The 12,303-nt window shown below is 40.3% G+C and overlaps 1 protein-coding gene across 5 annotated transcripts in view; it reads left to right on the top strand.

The window, feature by feature from the left end:
• Positions 1–12,303, top strand: part of CTNNA2 (catenin alpha 2) — a 637,223-nt gene that overhangs the window by 211,160 nt on the left and 413,760 nt on the right. For all 5 annotated transcript variants that reach the window (XM_042467966.1, XM_042467967.1, XM_042467968.1 and 2 more), the window contains one exon: positions 7,131–7,334. In XM_042467966.1, coding sequence (XP_042323900.1) covers positions 7,131–7,334 — 204 coding nt within the window. The remainder of the gene's footprint in view (positions 1–7,130; positions 7,335–12,303) is intronic.

Here is a 12,303-nt window from a genome sequence, read left to right as displayed (position 1 = left end):
TTTGTACTTTGACTTGAGGAAATCTGTTAGAAAAAGACCACAGAAGAAAACACAGAAGTTTGTGTAACCTGCTTGAAGAGTTGCCCAAAACATGGACAAACTAGAAACTGTTTTGTCACAGGTTTGAGGCTATCTAGCACAGTATGGAGTTTATAGCTTGCCAGGTGTGGCTGGATAAAGCCAATATTGACAAATCTGGCGAAGCGGTTCTGTTGTGAGCATGAGCCAAAGGCAGAGTCCAGATTATAGCCAAGGCCATCCAATGTGTCAATGGCATGAATTCGATGATTCACAAGCAATAAGCACTTTTAGCAATTTGTTACCATTACAAGAAAGTAATTGAAAACTGTGTAGTCTTCCAAGGCTATTCACAGTTCTGGATGTATTCTGCACAAAATTCACATTTATTTTTCACAAGAAACATCATTTTCTGCACAGGAAACTGAGACCTGAAACAGATGGGCAAAAAGTGCTGACTTTGGGCTGCTTTGGGGGTGTGATGTTCAGATGAGGCCAACTGCAAAAGAAGCAGAGAAAAATCACTCCTTGCCAAAGCCATATCTGAAATGTTGGAGAATATGCTGATCCAGCATAGTCCTTATATTCTAATCATAGAGTCATAGAGTTGAAAGAGACCTGAAGAGATCCAGCCCAACCCCCCCTCCTCCACACACCATAGAGGAACTCACAATCAAATCGCCCCTGAGAGATGGCCATCCAGCCTCTGTTTAAAGTCCTCCAAAGAAGGAGACTCCACCACACTCTAAGGGTGTGTGTTCCACTGTCAAATAGCTCTTACTGTCAGGAAGTTCCTCCTAATGTTTAGGTGGGATCTCTTTTCCCCATAGCTTGCATCCATTGTTCCGTGCTCTAGTTTCTGGAGCACCAGAAAACAAGTTTCCTCTATCCTCAATGACAATGTGATACCCCTTCAAATACTTAAATAGGGCTATCCTATCACCTCTTAACCATCTCTTTTCCAGGGTAAACATACCCAGCTCTTCTCCTAATGCATGGTTTCCAGACCCTTCACCATTTTGATTGACTTCGGACATGCTCAAACTTGTCAACATTGTTTTTGAAATTTGGTGCCCAGAACTGGACATAGCATTCCAGGTGAGGCCTGACCAAAGCAGCATAGAGTGGCACTATTATTTCTCTTGATCTAGACACTATACTTCTCACCTATTTTTGATCTGGAGACTATGCCAGAAAAATGGGATTTGGGAAATCTGGCTCATAGGCTGGTTGTAATGGATCTAGGGTAAGAACAACCAAGTGTTATAAATGATCATGGGCATTGGTCTCTGAATATCACCAGTCTCAGCTAGGAGATGATCTGGTCATTGTACTTTCAGAGGGATGTAACTTCTTAGTATTCTGATCCATGTACAGGATTGAAATCAAATTCATGTTGGGCATTCTATCACAGGAACATTTTCTGTTACTTTGTCTTTGGCAGCTATGAATCTCAAGATAATTAATCATAATCTGAATTACATTGTCAGGCTTTGATTTATGACTCTAGTAGTTTTGATTAATTAGAAATGTAAATGAGCTGGAACACTTTACATTAGTCATTCACTAACTATCAGTAGTTGTGGAAAACATAAGGATGCGGTAACAGTTTAAACACTTTGGGTAGCTTACAAGTAAGCTTTTGTCTGATTCATCTTTATTTTTTTAATGACATATCTTATTTCCTTGCCAATGCATAAGCAAATTCCACAGAGTAGAACTGGTAAGGACAGAACTCAGTTCAAATGGCTTTAGAGCTATCTTACTATCAAAAGCGATACATACTTTTGTTAGAAACTGTACAAAGCACCCCCTCCTCTGTTTCTTTCTCTCTTTCTGGTGTGTGTATAAGTAAGTGTAAAAGAGAGAGAAAAAGCGGTTGCCCGACTAGGCGGGCTGACCGCTTTGCTGCTAGACGCAGCGAACGACTACAAGCCCCAGAGTGCTCTGGGGCTTGCCCCAGCTCCCTATTGGTGCACGGGGCGAAAGGGAGGCCCTTCCGCCCCGTGACGCTCTGGGAGCTGGGCTCGGTGATCAGGAGTTCCGGTCCTCCAGGGCAGATGATTGGTTCAGCTGCCCTGGAGGAGGAGTCTCCTGGTCAGGTGGTACTGAGGGTGGGGCTTAGGCCTATATAGGCCATGCTGCCAGCCCCGGCCCTCAGTCGGCGCTTGGCTCCGGATGGTTAGGAGCCAAGCAGGAAGGGAGGAGGAGCTGAGCCTTCTCCCACCCACCCACCCACCGCTTGGGTTTGGGTTTTTTGTCACAACTTGGTGTTGGCCAGCATAGGCCAGGATCTGCACAGTGTGGTACCAGGGCTACGGAGCTCTGGTTTGGGAGTCAGTCGGGACCCGGGGGCGAATAGGGCAGGCGTATGGCCATTGCTTTTCTGCTTTAGCTATTTTTGGATTTGAAGAGGGGGGGAAAGCAACACTTTTTCAGATTAAAATTTGTTTTGCTGTTCAACCTTAGTCAGTTCTCTTACTGTAGAAAAGCTTCTCACTTGTGCACACAGACCTGGCAGCTTTTCTTTCTGGTAATGGTACTAAAATGCCATCCAGCATGTGCTGTCTTTTCGCAGCTGAAAGTGTCACCCAAAATGGTACCCTCCCCACAAACTGCTGCCGTGCTTTTTCCATTAGAACTTTACTTCCACCCCCATATACTAAATTTAGAACTGCCACTAGGAAAGTCTTTCTTCCCCTGCTTCCTTTCTTTAATAACAACACGGGTATTGAGTTCACTAAATTAGTCCCTAAATTACTTGGGTGTTTGCCACCAGGTTTAGGAGGTTTTGTTAGCATCACGGCCAAGCATTAACAGCTGCCCAGCAGTTTGAAGGAATTACGTTGTTGAATGTGTTTTGCATGAGCTTTGCTGTTTGAAGTGGAAAAAAACAAAGATATTAAAGCTGGAAATGGATCTGAAATGGTCTGGAGTATTTTTACCTCCCTAGTGAACAATGCACAACAAATGAAAGCATTTAGGACAGTGCAGATGTCTGTCTGTCTGTCTATCTTTTAGAAACCCTTTAGAATACTATTTACAAATCTCCAAAAAGTTCTAAAACCTGCCTGTCTGTCTATCTATCTATACATACATACATACGTACGAACATAGAATGTTATTCACTTTTACTAATTGTTTTACAAGTTGTGAAGATGCAGTGTTTTTCTCTCCTTGCATTGCTTGGCAAATTCTTTGTAAACAATGATGATGAAGGTTGCACCTCTACAGAGGCCAGATATCAGATATAAAACACTTGGCCTTTTTGTACCATAATATTTCTTGCTAAATCAACACGGCAGTCTTGATTTTCTTAGTTCTCTTGTTTTCTCCCCACCCCTATCTTTTATTTCATGTTTATGTTTAACTGTAGAGACAGCTTAACCAACTGCTTCAGCAAACATTTTTTTTAGGATGGTTCTTCTGGTTTATTATTTTACCTGTTTTATTGGGCAGCAGGTGGTGTACTTAGAGTGTCTCAAGGCAGAGTGTCTTCCTTTTAAAGCAGCCACCTTAGTCTATAGAGAGACTTTTATGCATTAGAAATAGCCCAAGGATGATACAGAACCCCTATTATTGTGGCAAAGGATTCTACAAAAGAAGATAGATGGCATTTAAGATTGTATGTTCCTAACTGCATTGCAAATCCAGTTACAGATGTCTGCCGGAGTCATTACTGTGAAAATGAAATGCCCTTAATGTACTAAAGCCAGAAGATCAAGGAAATTGTTCCAACCAAAACAAATATCAGAATTGTGTACAGTGCCGTACTTCCTATTGCTTCTTTGACTGAGAATGGATCACTCTGCGGCTTTATGCCCCAAAGTTGAAGAACAAGTGTGATTAGGAGAAGAGCTATTCATTCAGTTATTGGGTTTTTACAGCATTTCTTTTCTACCCAAAACATATAAAGAAAATCTAATTGCTGACATGCTTCCTTTGTAGCTGACCTCTCTACTTTACCATATAGAACTGTCTGTGGGGTGGCAGTGGTAAGGGTTTCAGTTTATTCTTTGTAATTGAAATCAAGAAGTCTGGACTACTTCTTTCTTCTGTCTCTGAATTTTTGTAAATGTGTGTAGAAGGGGCAAAGGTCCTAGGCAGGGGTAAGATGGAAAAGATTAACTGTGGCAAGGCCAGCCTGGATTGCTTTGTAGTCAAAGGGAGAAAACGTGATGTGGGAGTAAAGATTGTGAGATTCATGTAGGGATTTGATGAAGGTTGCTACATTTTCTGAATGATGTAGAATGTAAATAGCTTCCACAGTGGAGTTTTGAGATATACTGTATATACTCGATTATAAGTCGACCTCATGTATAAGCCGAGGACAGGTTTTGGGGCCAAAATAATGGATATTGATATGACTCCTGGTTAAGTCGAGGGTAAAACTTAGGGGCATATAGCAAAGGATATAAAGGATGAAGCAAAGCAAAACAATATCAAAGAATTTGCAAAATTCCAGCAGACATAGCTCTTTGTGCTTACTCTTAAGGTTGGATGGATGAGAGAGTAGAGGGGATTGGTGCTTCCAGGATGGATTATATTCTTGCTTTTCACCATGAGATGGTTCTTACTTTAAAAATAAGAGTTAAGATACTGTACTTACATTGTCCCATGGGTAAGTTGACTCAGGGTTTTTTGGGTCAGTTTCTTGACCTAAATTTCTAGACTTATACATGAGTATATACAGCAAGTGGAACTCAAGAGATAAATAAATAATAAAATCTTTATTTATATCCCGCCCTTCCAAAAAGATCAGGGCGGCTTACAATATGCAACAAGTGCAAACAAATACAGGTTAAAAACATAAAACATCAGTAATACACAATCTAAAAACAATAACAAAGGCCCCGTTAGCCCATCCTCATGGCCACGGAAGAGGAGGGAGGCCCACAGGAGGCCCACAGATGAGAAAGCTACAGCTGACGTATGAGCCATAGGTGGTTTTTTTGTATGGTGTTGAAGCCAGCCACAGTGGTATGATGTGTGGCTTTAATAATAACGGCACCTTAGTCAATAGACGTCAAGAAGACAAAAAAGAATAACCACAGATGATTCGTATCACTTTAAACTGGGTAACCAAGGTCCAAAACACATTGCAGAAAAAATCTAGTTTGAGACCGCTTTAACTGCACTGGCTCAGTACTGGGGATTCTTTGGAATTGTAGTTTACTGTGGCACCAGGGCTCTCTGACAAAGAAGGCTAAATATCTCACAGAATTACAGTTCCCAGAATTCCATAGCATTGAACCAGAGCAGTTAAAGCAGGGGTCGGCAACCTCCGGCCCGCGGGCCGGATACAGGCCACGGAGGCCTTTCGGCCGGCCCCTGCCCACTCCTGCCACCGCTGATTGCAGCTTTTCGCCGCTCCGGGCACCACCATTTTATTTCTCAAAATGGCAGCAAAGTCTCGCGCGACCTTTATGGAGGTTGTGCGAGACTTTGCCACCTTTTTGAGAAACAAAATGGCGGGGCCTAGAGGCGAAGTCTCGCACCACCATGGAAAGGTCACGTGAGACTTCGCCGCCATTGGCGGCGGCCCCTAGGAGGCCCGTTGCAGTCGCTGGAGCCCTGCTACAGGGCTTTCGACAGCGGCATCAGGCAACGGCAAAGGGGCCAGCAAAGAGGGGGAGGCCTCCAGCCAGCTTTTTTGCCGGCCTCTGACAGGGCCTGGGGCCCCGTCAGGGGCCGGCAAAGAGGGGGGGCCTCCGGTGCTGGCTGCCCCCGCCGGCTTTTTTGCCAGAGGAGGCCTCCAGCACTGGCATGCCCCACTGGCTTTTTTGCCGGACTCTGATGGGGCCTGGGGCCCCATCAGGGGCCAGCAAAGAGGGGGAGGCCTCCAGCACTAGCGGCTCCCGCCGGCTCTTTCCCGGCCTCTGACAGGGCCTGGGGCCCCTTCAGCAGCCGACAAAGAGGAGGAGGCCTGGCCCCTGGAGGGTGGGAGCTCCACCCCGGCACACGGCCCTGCCCCCGGAGGGTGGAAGCTCCACCCCCCCCCGGCTTCGGCCCCCCCAGTTGTCTGAGAGACAGCAACCTGGCTCCCGGCTCAAAAAGGTTGCCTACCCCTGAGTTAAAGCAATGCCAAACTGGATTATTTCTGCAGTGTGTTTTGGACCAAAGACATTGAAATAATTAAGAACGCACCTCCTTATTATGGCTTAGCTATATGTGATAAAACATGGAGCCTTAATTAACAACCGTGGCAGAATAAAATTGGAAGTCTTTTATTGTGTTTATTATCAGCATGCATATTATCTTTATTGTTAGTATGTGCTTATTAATATTTATTAATATAATAAATACATATTTTGGTGTGTACTTATTTGTTTCAACAATAAAGTTTTATTTAAAAGAGAGACATGGTTCAGGATTTTCTGTATCTCACCACAATCATTAACCAAAATGGAGACTGTAGTCAAGAAATCAGAAGAGTAAGACTTGGCAGTCATGAAGGAACTAGATAACATCACATATGGTAGTCTAGAAGTCATTTCATATCCAACTGATTTTATTAAAATTGATTGTTATCTATGATGTTTTGAGAAAATCCATCATTGGTTATCCATGTTCATAAATACAATTTTCCACTGGACTACATTTACAAGGTTATGATGATCGCTGCACTCCTGACTATGATTGCTGGCTATTGATGAGTTGTTATTTTAGATAACTAATAGGAATGTTGGTTAATTCAGTACAGTGGACCCTTGTTATACGCTGGGGTTTGGTTCCAAGATCCCCATGGATAACAAAATCTGTGTATGCTCAAGTCCCATTAAATATAATGACATACAAAATGATGTTCCTTTTTTAAAAAAAATGGAAAATCAAGTTTTGATATTTGAAATTTATACTTTTTTTGAACATTTTCAAACCGTGGATGCTTGAATCCATGTATAAAAAATCCGTGTATATGAAGGGCTGACTGTATTCATGTTTTATTGATTGTATTTTTGTACTATTGTATCATTTTTATTGATGTAATCACACCTCGATCCTTGGGAGAGGTGGGAAATATAAATAAACTGTATTATTATTATTTTTATTATTATTATTATTATTAGAAACACAAGTCTTAATGATCTGCATTTTAATCTTCATTTTTTCAGAACAAGATTATTTTAGACCCCATGACATTCAGTGAAGCCCGATTTCGACCATCTCTGGAGGAGAGATTGGAGAGTATCATCAGTGGCGCTGCACTCATGGCAGATTCGTCCTGCACTCGCGATGACCGGCGGGAGAGAATTGTAGCTGAATGCAATGCTGTACGACAGGCCCTCCAAGACTTGCTTAGTGAATACATGAATAATGTAAGTGAAATTCTGTTTTTGATCTATTCTTCCTCTACATCCTTCTACTATATATAGTTAACGGTTTGCCAAACCCTTTGCCAAATCCTCACATTTCTATCTCCTTTCCCTATGGAAGTCAATTTAAATAAAGTAGAGATGGCAGTACCTGCATTTTTAAGCCCTTTGGAACAGTACGGCATATTAGGCTCATCTTGGGAACTTTGGCTCATAGTAAAGAGTAAGGAGTGAAAATGAATGCTAGCGATGGTGATGCTAGTGGTGGTGTTTTTTATCTGGAAATCAGGTGCAGCTCCTTATAAGAGCGGAATATAAATGCAACAATTTGGTTTATCATAGGGATGAATCTTCTTGAGTCTCTTGAAAATGACTGGGTATATATAATGTATGTAAGCCATCCCAACAATGCCATTTTAGATAAAATACCTCCTGCTGAATTGTATCAGAAGCTTTGATTTTTCTGAAATGCCATTTTGTACATTGTGAAAAAACTCAGATGCTCTTTGTTTGAGATGTAATTTCCTTCATTATTAACTGCTGTGACAGATGTGAGAACTCTGGGTTTGTACTGGGGTGAAACAGTGAAACCATAAAGGAAGAATAGCTGTTTGCTAACAGTCTAATTGCTGCTATTAAGCAAGGGAGGTGTGTGGGTTCCCTGGTGCGTCTGAGTAATCTCTATCATGATGGCAGTGTGCACAATGAAATATTTGAAATACTTCAAGTATAGTGGTTAGAAATTCCAAATATTGGAACTACAATATTTGCTAGAGGAAGTACACATTGTGTTATCCAGGGTCTGGGCATTTCAGTGTTAGGGATAAACATTTTCCTTGATGGTGTATCACAACCATCTCCAAATGGAAATCTTAAATGCCTTTTTTTGGCAAAGTATGTGTAATTGGTCTGCACTACAATTTCCTTTCTTAAAATGCATGACATAAAGGCCAAAGCCATTCAGTTAGCATTCAATGTACTGCAGAGAAATTTTTCACTTCTTGTCGAGTTCTGTTTGTTTGAATAATACAACATTTTCTACTTCAAGTTAATCACAGCTAACGCTATAGAATTCCTTTCCAAAGGGCAGCATATATCTCTTTTGATATTTCAGAGGCTTATTTTCTTGAAAACTACAGGTGGAGATATTATGCCTTTTCACGTTCTGAATAAGAAAAGGACAAGGAGGTGGGAACCCTTCTGCTTTTTTATTTTGAAGCATGTTTACCAAAATCAATTGTATATTCTAGTGATAAAGTGCTTCATGGATTGATTTTTCTCAGCAATTCATCCGACCACATTCAAGTATCCATATTCTTCAATTGGTTGTAAAAGTGCATGGAAACGATGCACCGTTTATTATGCCTCCTTGTGAAAACCAATAACATCAAATGTAAAAAGAAAGAAATTGACGTTTCCTCCCATTCTTTACTGTATGTGTGAAGCCAACTTTTATTCTAATACATTGGATCACTTTTATCATTCAGTCATATGGAGCTGACTTCAAGGAATTAAAGCAAACAAATGCCTTGCTGTTTTTATCAAGTGACAGTTGAGATGTTGGAGTGCAAATGACAATAAAGGATGTGGGTTTATCTTGAGGTGAAAGCTATAAAGAGACTGAGTTAAATAACAGGTGAAGATGATGGTGTGAGATATGCCATTTTGGCATCGCTGTTTGTACAACCTTGTCTTGTAGAAATATTGCTTTGGTAGAAGCTCTAAAAGATAGTACATAGGCTGATTGATGGTTGTCATCTGTTACTTGTGAAATCTGCTGTTATGTGCAAACCTTTTTGATAGCAGAAGACTTTTACCTTTCCTTATAAAATTTTACTAATTTTATTGATACTTCTAGGGAAGATTATATAGGTTTTTTAAATTATTATTACAGTGCACATGCATTATATACAGGTGTGACATACATGGCTTTCAGCATACGCTGAAAGTCGCATAAGAAAAGCCTCTCGTATGCCCCAGAAGAAGTAATGGGGTGCGTGCCTGCCCCCCACCATGCCACGGGCACGCGCCCCATTACTTCTAATGGAGCTTGAGCACATGCAGATTTCCCCTTGCGTGGGGGGAATCCTGAACAGATTTTCCTTCAGTGAATGCAGAAGCTTTTGCTGAATGAACCAGACTTGGCAACCTATTCAGCGCCAGGCATTTCGACCCTATATTTTTGTGGGTCAAACATTTAAACAAAACTATTGTAAAAATTAAGGAGCTTCTTACACTTTCTCAGCAGAAACCTAGAATTTCATTACATAGAGTATTTTTTCATAAGTCTAATTATGTTGGAATATGGAAAGCCCTTTTTGCAGGATATTTTTGGAGAGCTGAATTGTACCTTTGGTATGCATGGTTGGTCTTTAACCCTTTGAAGCCAAGTTGCCATTCATAATCATTGTCGTTTTTCCTTCATTATGCAAAATGTAATTATGCAAAAGACACCTACCATCCTAAATTTTATTTTAGTTATATTGGATGTCCTGTCATCTACAAAACTTCCATCTGAAAGCATCCTAAGATAACACATGAGCTTCCTTGTTGCATTGGACACATCTACATTGGACACACCATGCATTGGACATATCTGCCCCATCTTCAAAAGGTTATCACAGCAGAGCTCTCACAACAGTGAATTCTCCTTTGGACTTCAGTTTTCAGAAATTGGCATGGCCCATGGTAAGGGATTCTGGGAGCTGAAGTCCTAACATACGGAGAAGTAAAGACTGAGAACCCTGCTCTCAAGACTTCATTGCCACAGGGAAAACAGATGTGGGATAATTTCAATTCAGTTTTGTTGTTTTTTTAAATCAATAATAATAATCATTGTCCTCTCTGAATCTTTAAGATGGGTGGCTTCATACTAACTCTAACTGTAGAAACCAAAACCCCAAATATCAAATATGAGAGAGGGTTTCATGGTGACTTATACCTATTATAGTTATTGGCCTAATGACAATCCTTAATAAATGTTGTGTAATGCTATGGAGAGTAGCAAATATTCCAAACTTGAAAATGGAAAATGACACCTGTGCATTGGAAAGACACATAATTTATTGTTTTGATGAAGAAAAAGTAAAGCAGTGGGCAGCTTTACTTCATGAAATGGAAAACCAGTTTTCCTGGGTGTCAAATTAAGTGAATGTCAAATTGGTATTTAGGATAAATGGGGGGATGGGCAGAGAAGAGAAACATTTTATTGAGCACTTAGAGGCTGCTGATCTAGAAAGCAGAACCAAACTATATTGAGAAAGATTGGTGGAAACCTAAACTTTATGAACTCGCAAGAAGCTACGCAAGCCCATATTTAACAACTGACTGATCTTCATGCTTGAATGGGGAAAAGGATCATTCCTGTCCTCCTTCGGATTGTGATTTGAAACAGCATAAGGTTAATCTCTGTGACAGTGAGCAATAAATTACATTCTCCACACAGCAAAATATCCATCGCCATCTCCAAGCCAGTCTTCACTGATCCTTGACAAAAATAAATACCTAGGTCACCTGGGTTGTCTAATATAGTTATAATAGCTTAGACAGTGCCATAAACCAGTTGGTCATAGAACTATATTTCTAGCTTTTCAGGGGATGCTTAGAAAATCATAGCCATTAAAATAGATGCTAGTTTTTCTTTTCTGTTAATAACTGCTTTTGATAAGCCCAATGAGGTTTCTTTTCACAGATTCAGATGAGAAACACAAATAGTATCCCAGTTCGATACAGAGGAGTTTACTGCTTGGGAGAAAAGGATTTACTAATACAGTACATATCACATTCCTCTTAGATGTTGAAGCAGCTTTAGCAATGGAATGAGGGTATAAACATATTTTTGTTTGAAGTGATAACTTAAATCCCTAAATGGTTTATTTAAAAAAAATGCTATTATCTTTATTATATATTAGTAGAGTATTTCTGATTGCTTGTGATCAGTGTTACTGTCTTAGTTCTTCAGGATGAGAAACTGCTGTGGCTTTAGAATGTACTTTTTGTCAATTCATGCAAAGTAAATAAGAAAGTATTGAATTTTGATTTGATAATTCATACCATACACTTGTAGAATAAGTTCAAGTCATGTTTTATTTTGCATGTTATAATCACCTGTTCATGATTTGTCTTAGAGCTGTTTACTATGCAATTTAAAATCATGGCAAAGTAAAATAGTCAATGAAACAGATAAAGGTAATAAACAAGTGATGTAAATTAGTGCTATACAGAATTAGAATAGCATTGAAGACATGAAGTTCCAAAGATTTAAAGTGTAGCAGCCCTCCCATCATTTTAAAGTATAAACCAGTAAAATAACAGAGAGCAAAGACATAATAAAGTAGGCACCAGGAAGGTCTTCTTGGACAAAGCATTCCTGCTTGATTCCATCTTGGTAAAGTGCTACAGATGAGAAAGCCTCTCATTTGGTGCCACTCATTTAATCTCTGACTGAGATGACACAAAAGTTGTAATGGGAAAATATATCTCTTAAGATACCTGTATCACAAGCTGTGAAGAGCTTTAAAAGGCCCAAACAAGAACTTAAATGGCTCTTTTAAACGAACTGGGAACCAGTTTAGGTCTTTCAGAATTGATGAGTGTCCCTGAATGAGTGACCCTAGTTGTTGTTAACAACAACAACAATAATTGTTGTACCTTGAACTAACTTCAGTTTCCAATCATTCCTGAAGTACAACAGTCCATCGAATACACTACATGAATGAACATGGGGATATTGCCAAGTGTGAATCACTGTTGCCAGATTATCCTTGTACAAGAGAGGTAATCATTTTTGCATCAGCTTCAGCTGTTCAGAAACATTTGTCTTGCAGAGGATACCTGCCTCTCTGGCCAGTAATTCCTAGTTTCATACCTGACCTTTCAGAAAGGGTACATTCTTGTCACAAACAGGTTGTAGGGAGCCACCATCCTGTCAAGGAAAAAAGCAACATGGGATATACAGTAAATGAAATAAAAC

The sequence above is a fragment of the Sceloporus undulatus genome, chromosome 5, assembly GCF_019175285.1.
Source record: "Sceloporus undulatus isolate JIND9_A2432 ecotype Alabama chromosome 5, SceUnd_v1.1, whole genome shotgun sequence".
Classification (NCBI taxonomy): domain Eukaryota; kingdom Metazoa; phylum Chordata; class Lepidosauria; order Squamata; family Phrynosomatidae; genus Sceloporus; species Sceloporus undulatus.
The sequence above is the reverse complement of the archived record's forward strand: the minus strand, read 5'-3'. Positions and strand labels throughout refer to the sequence as shown.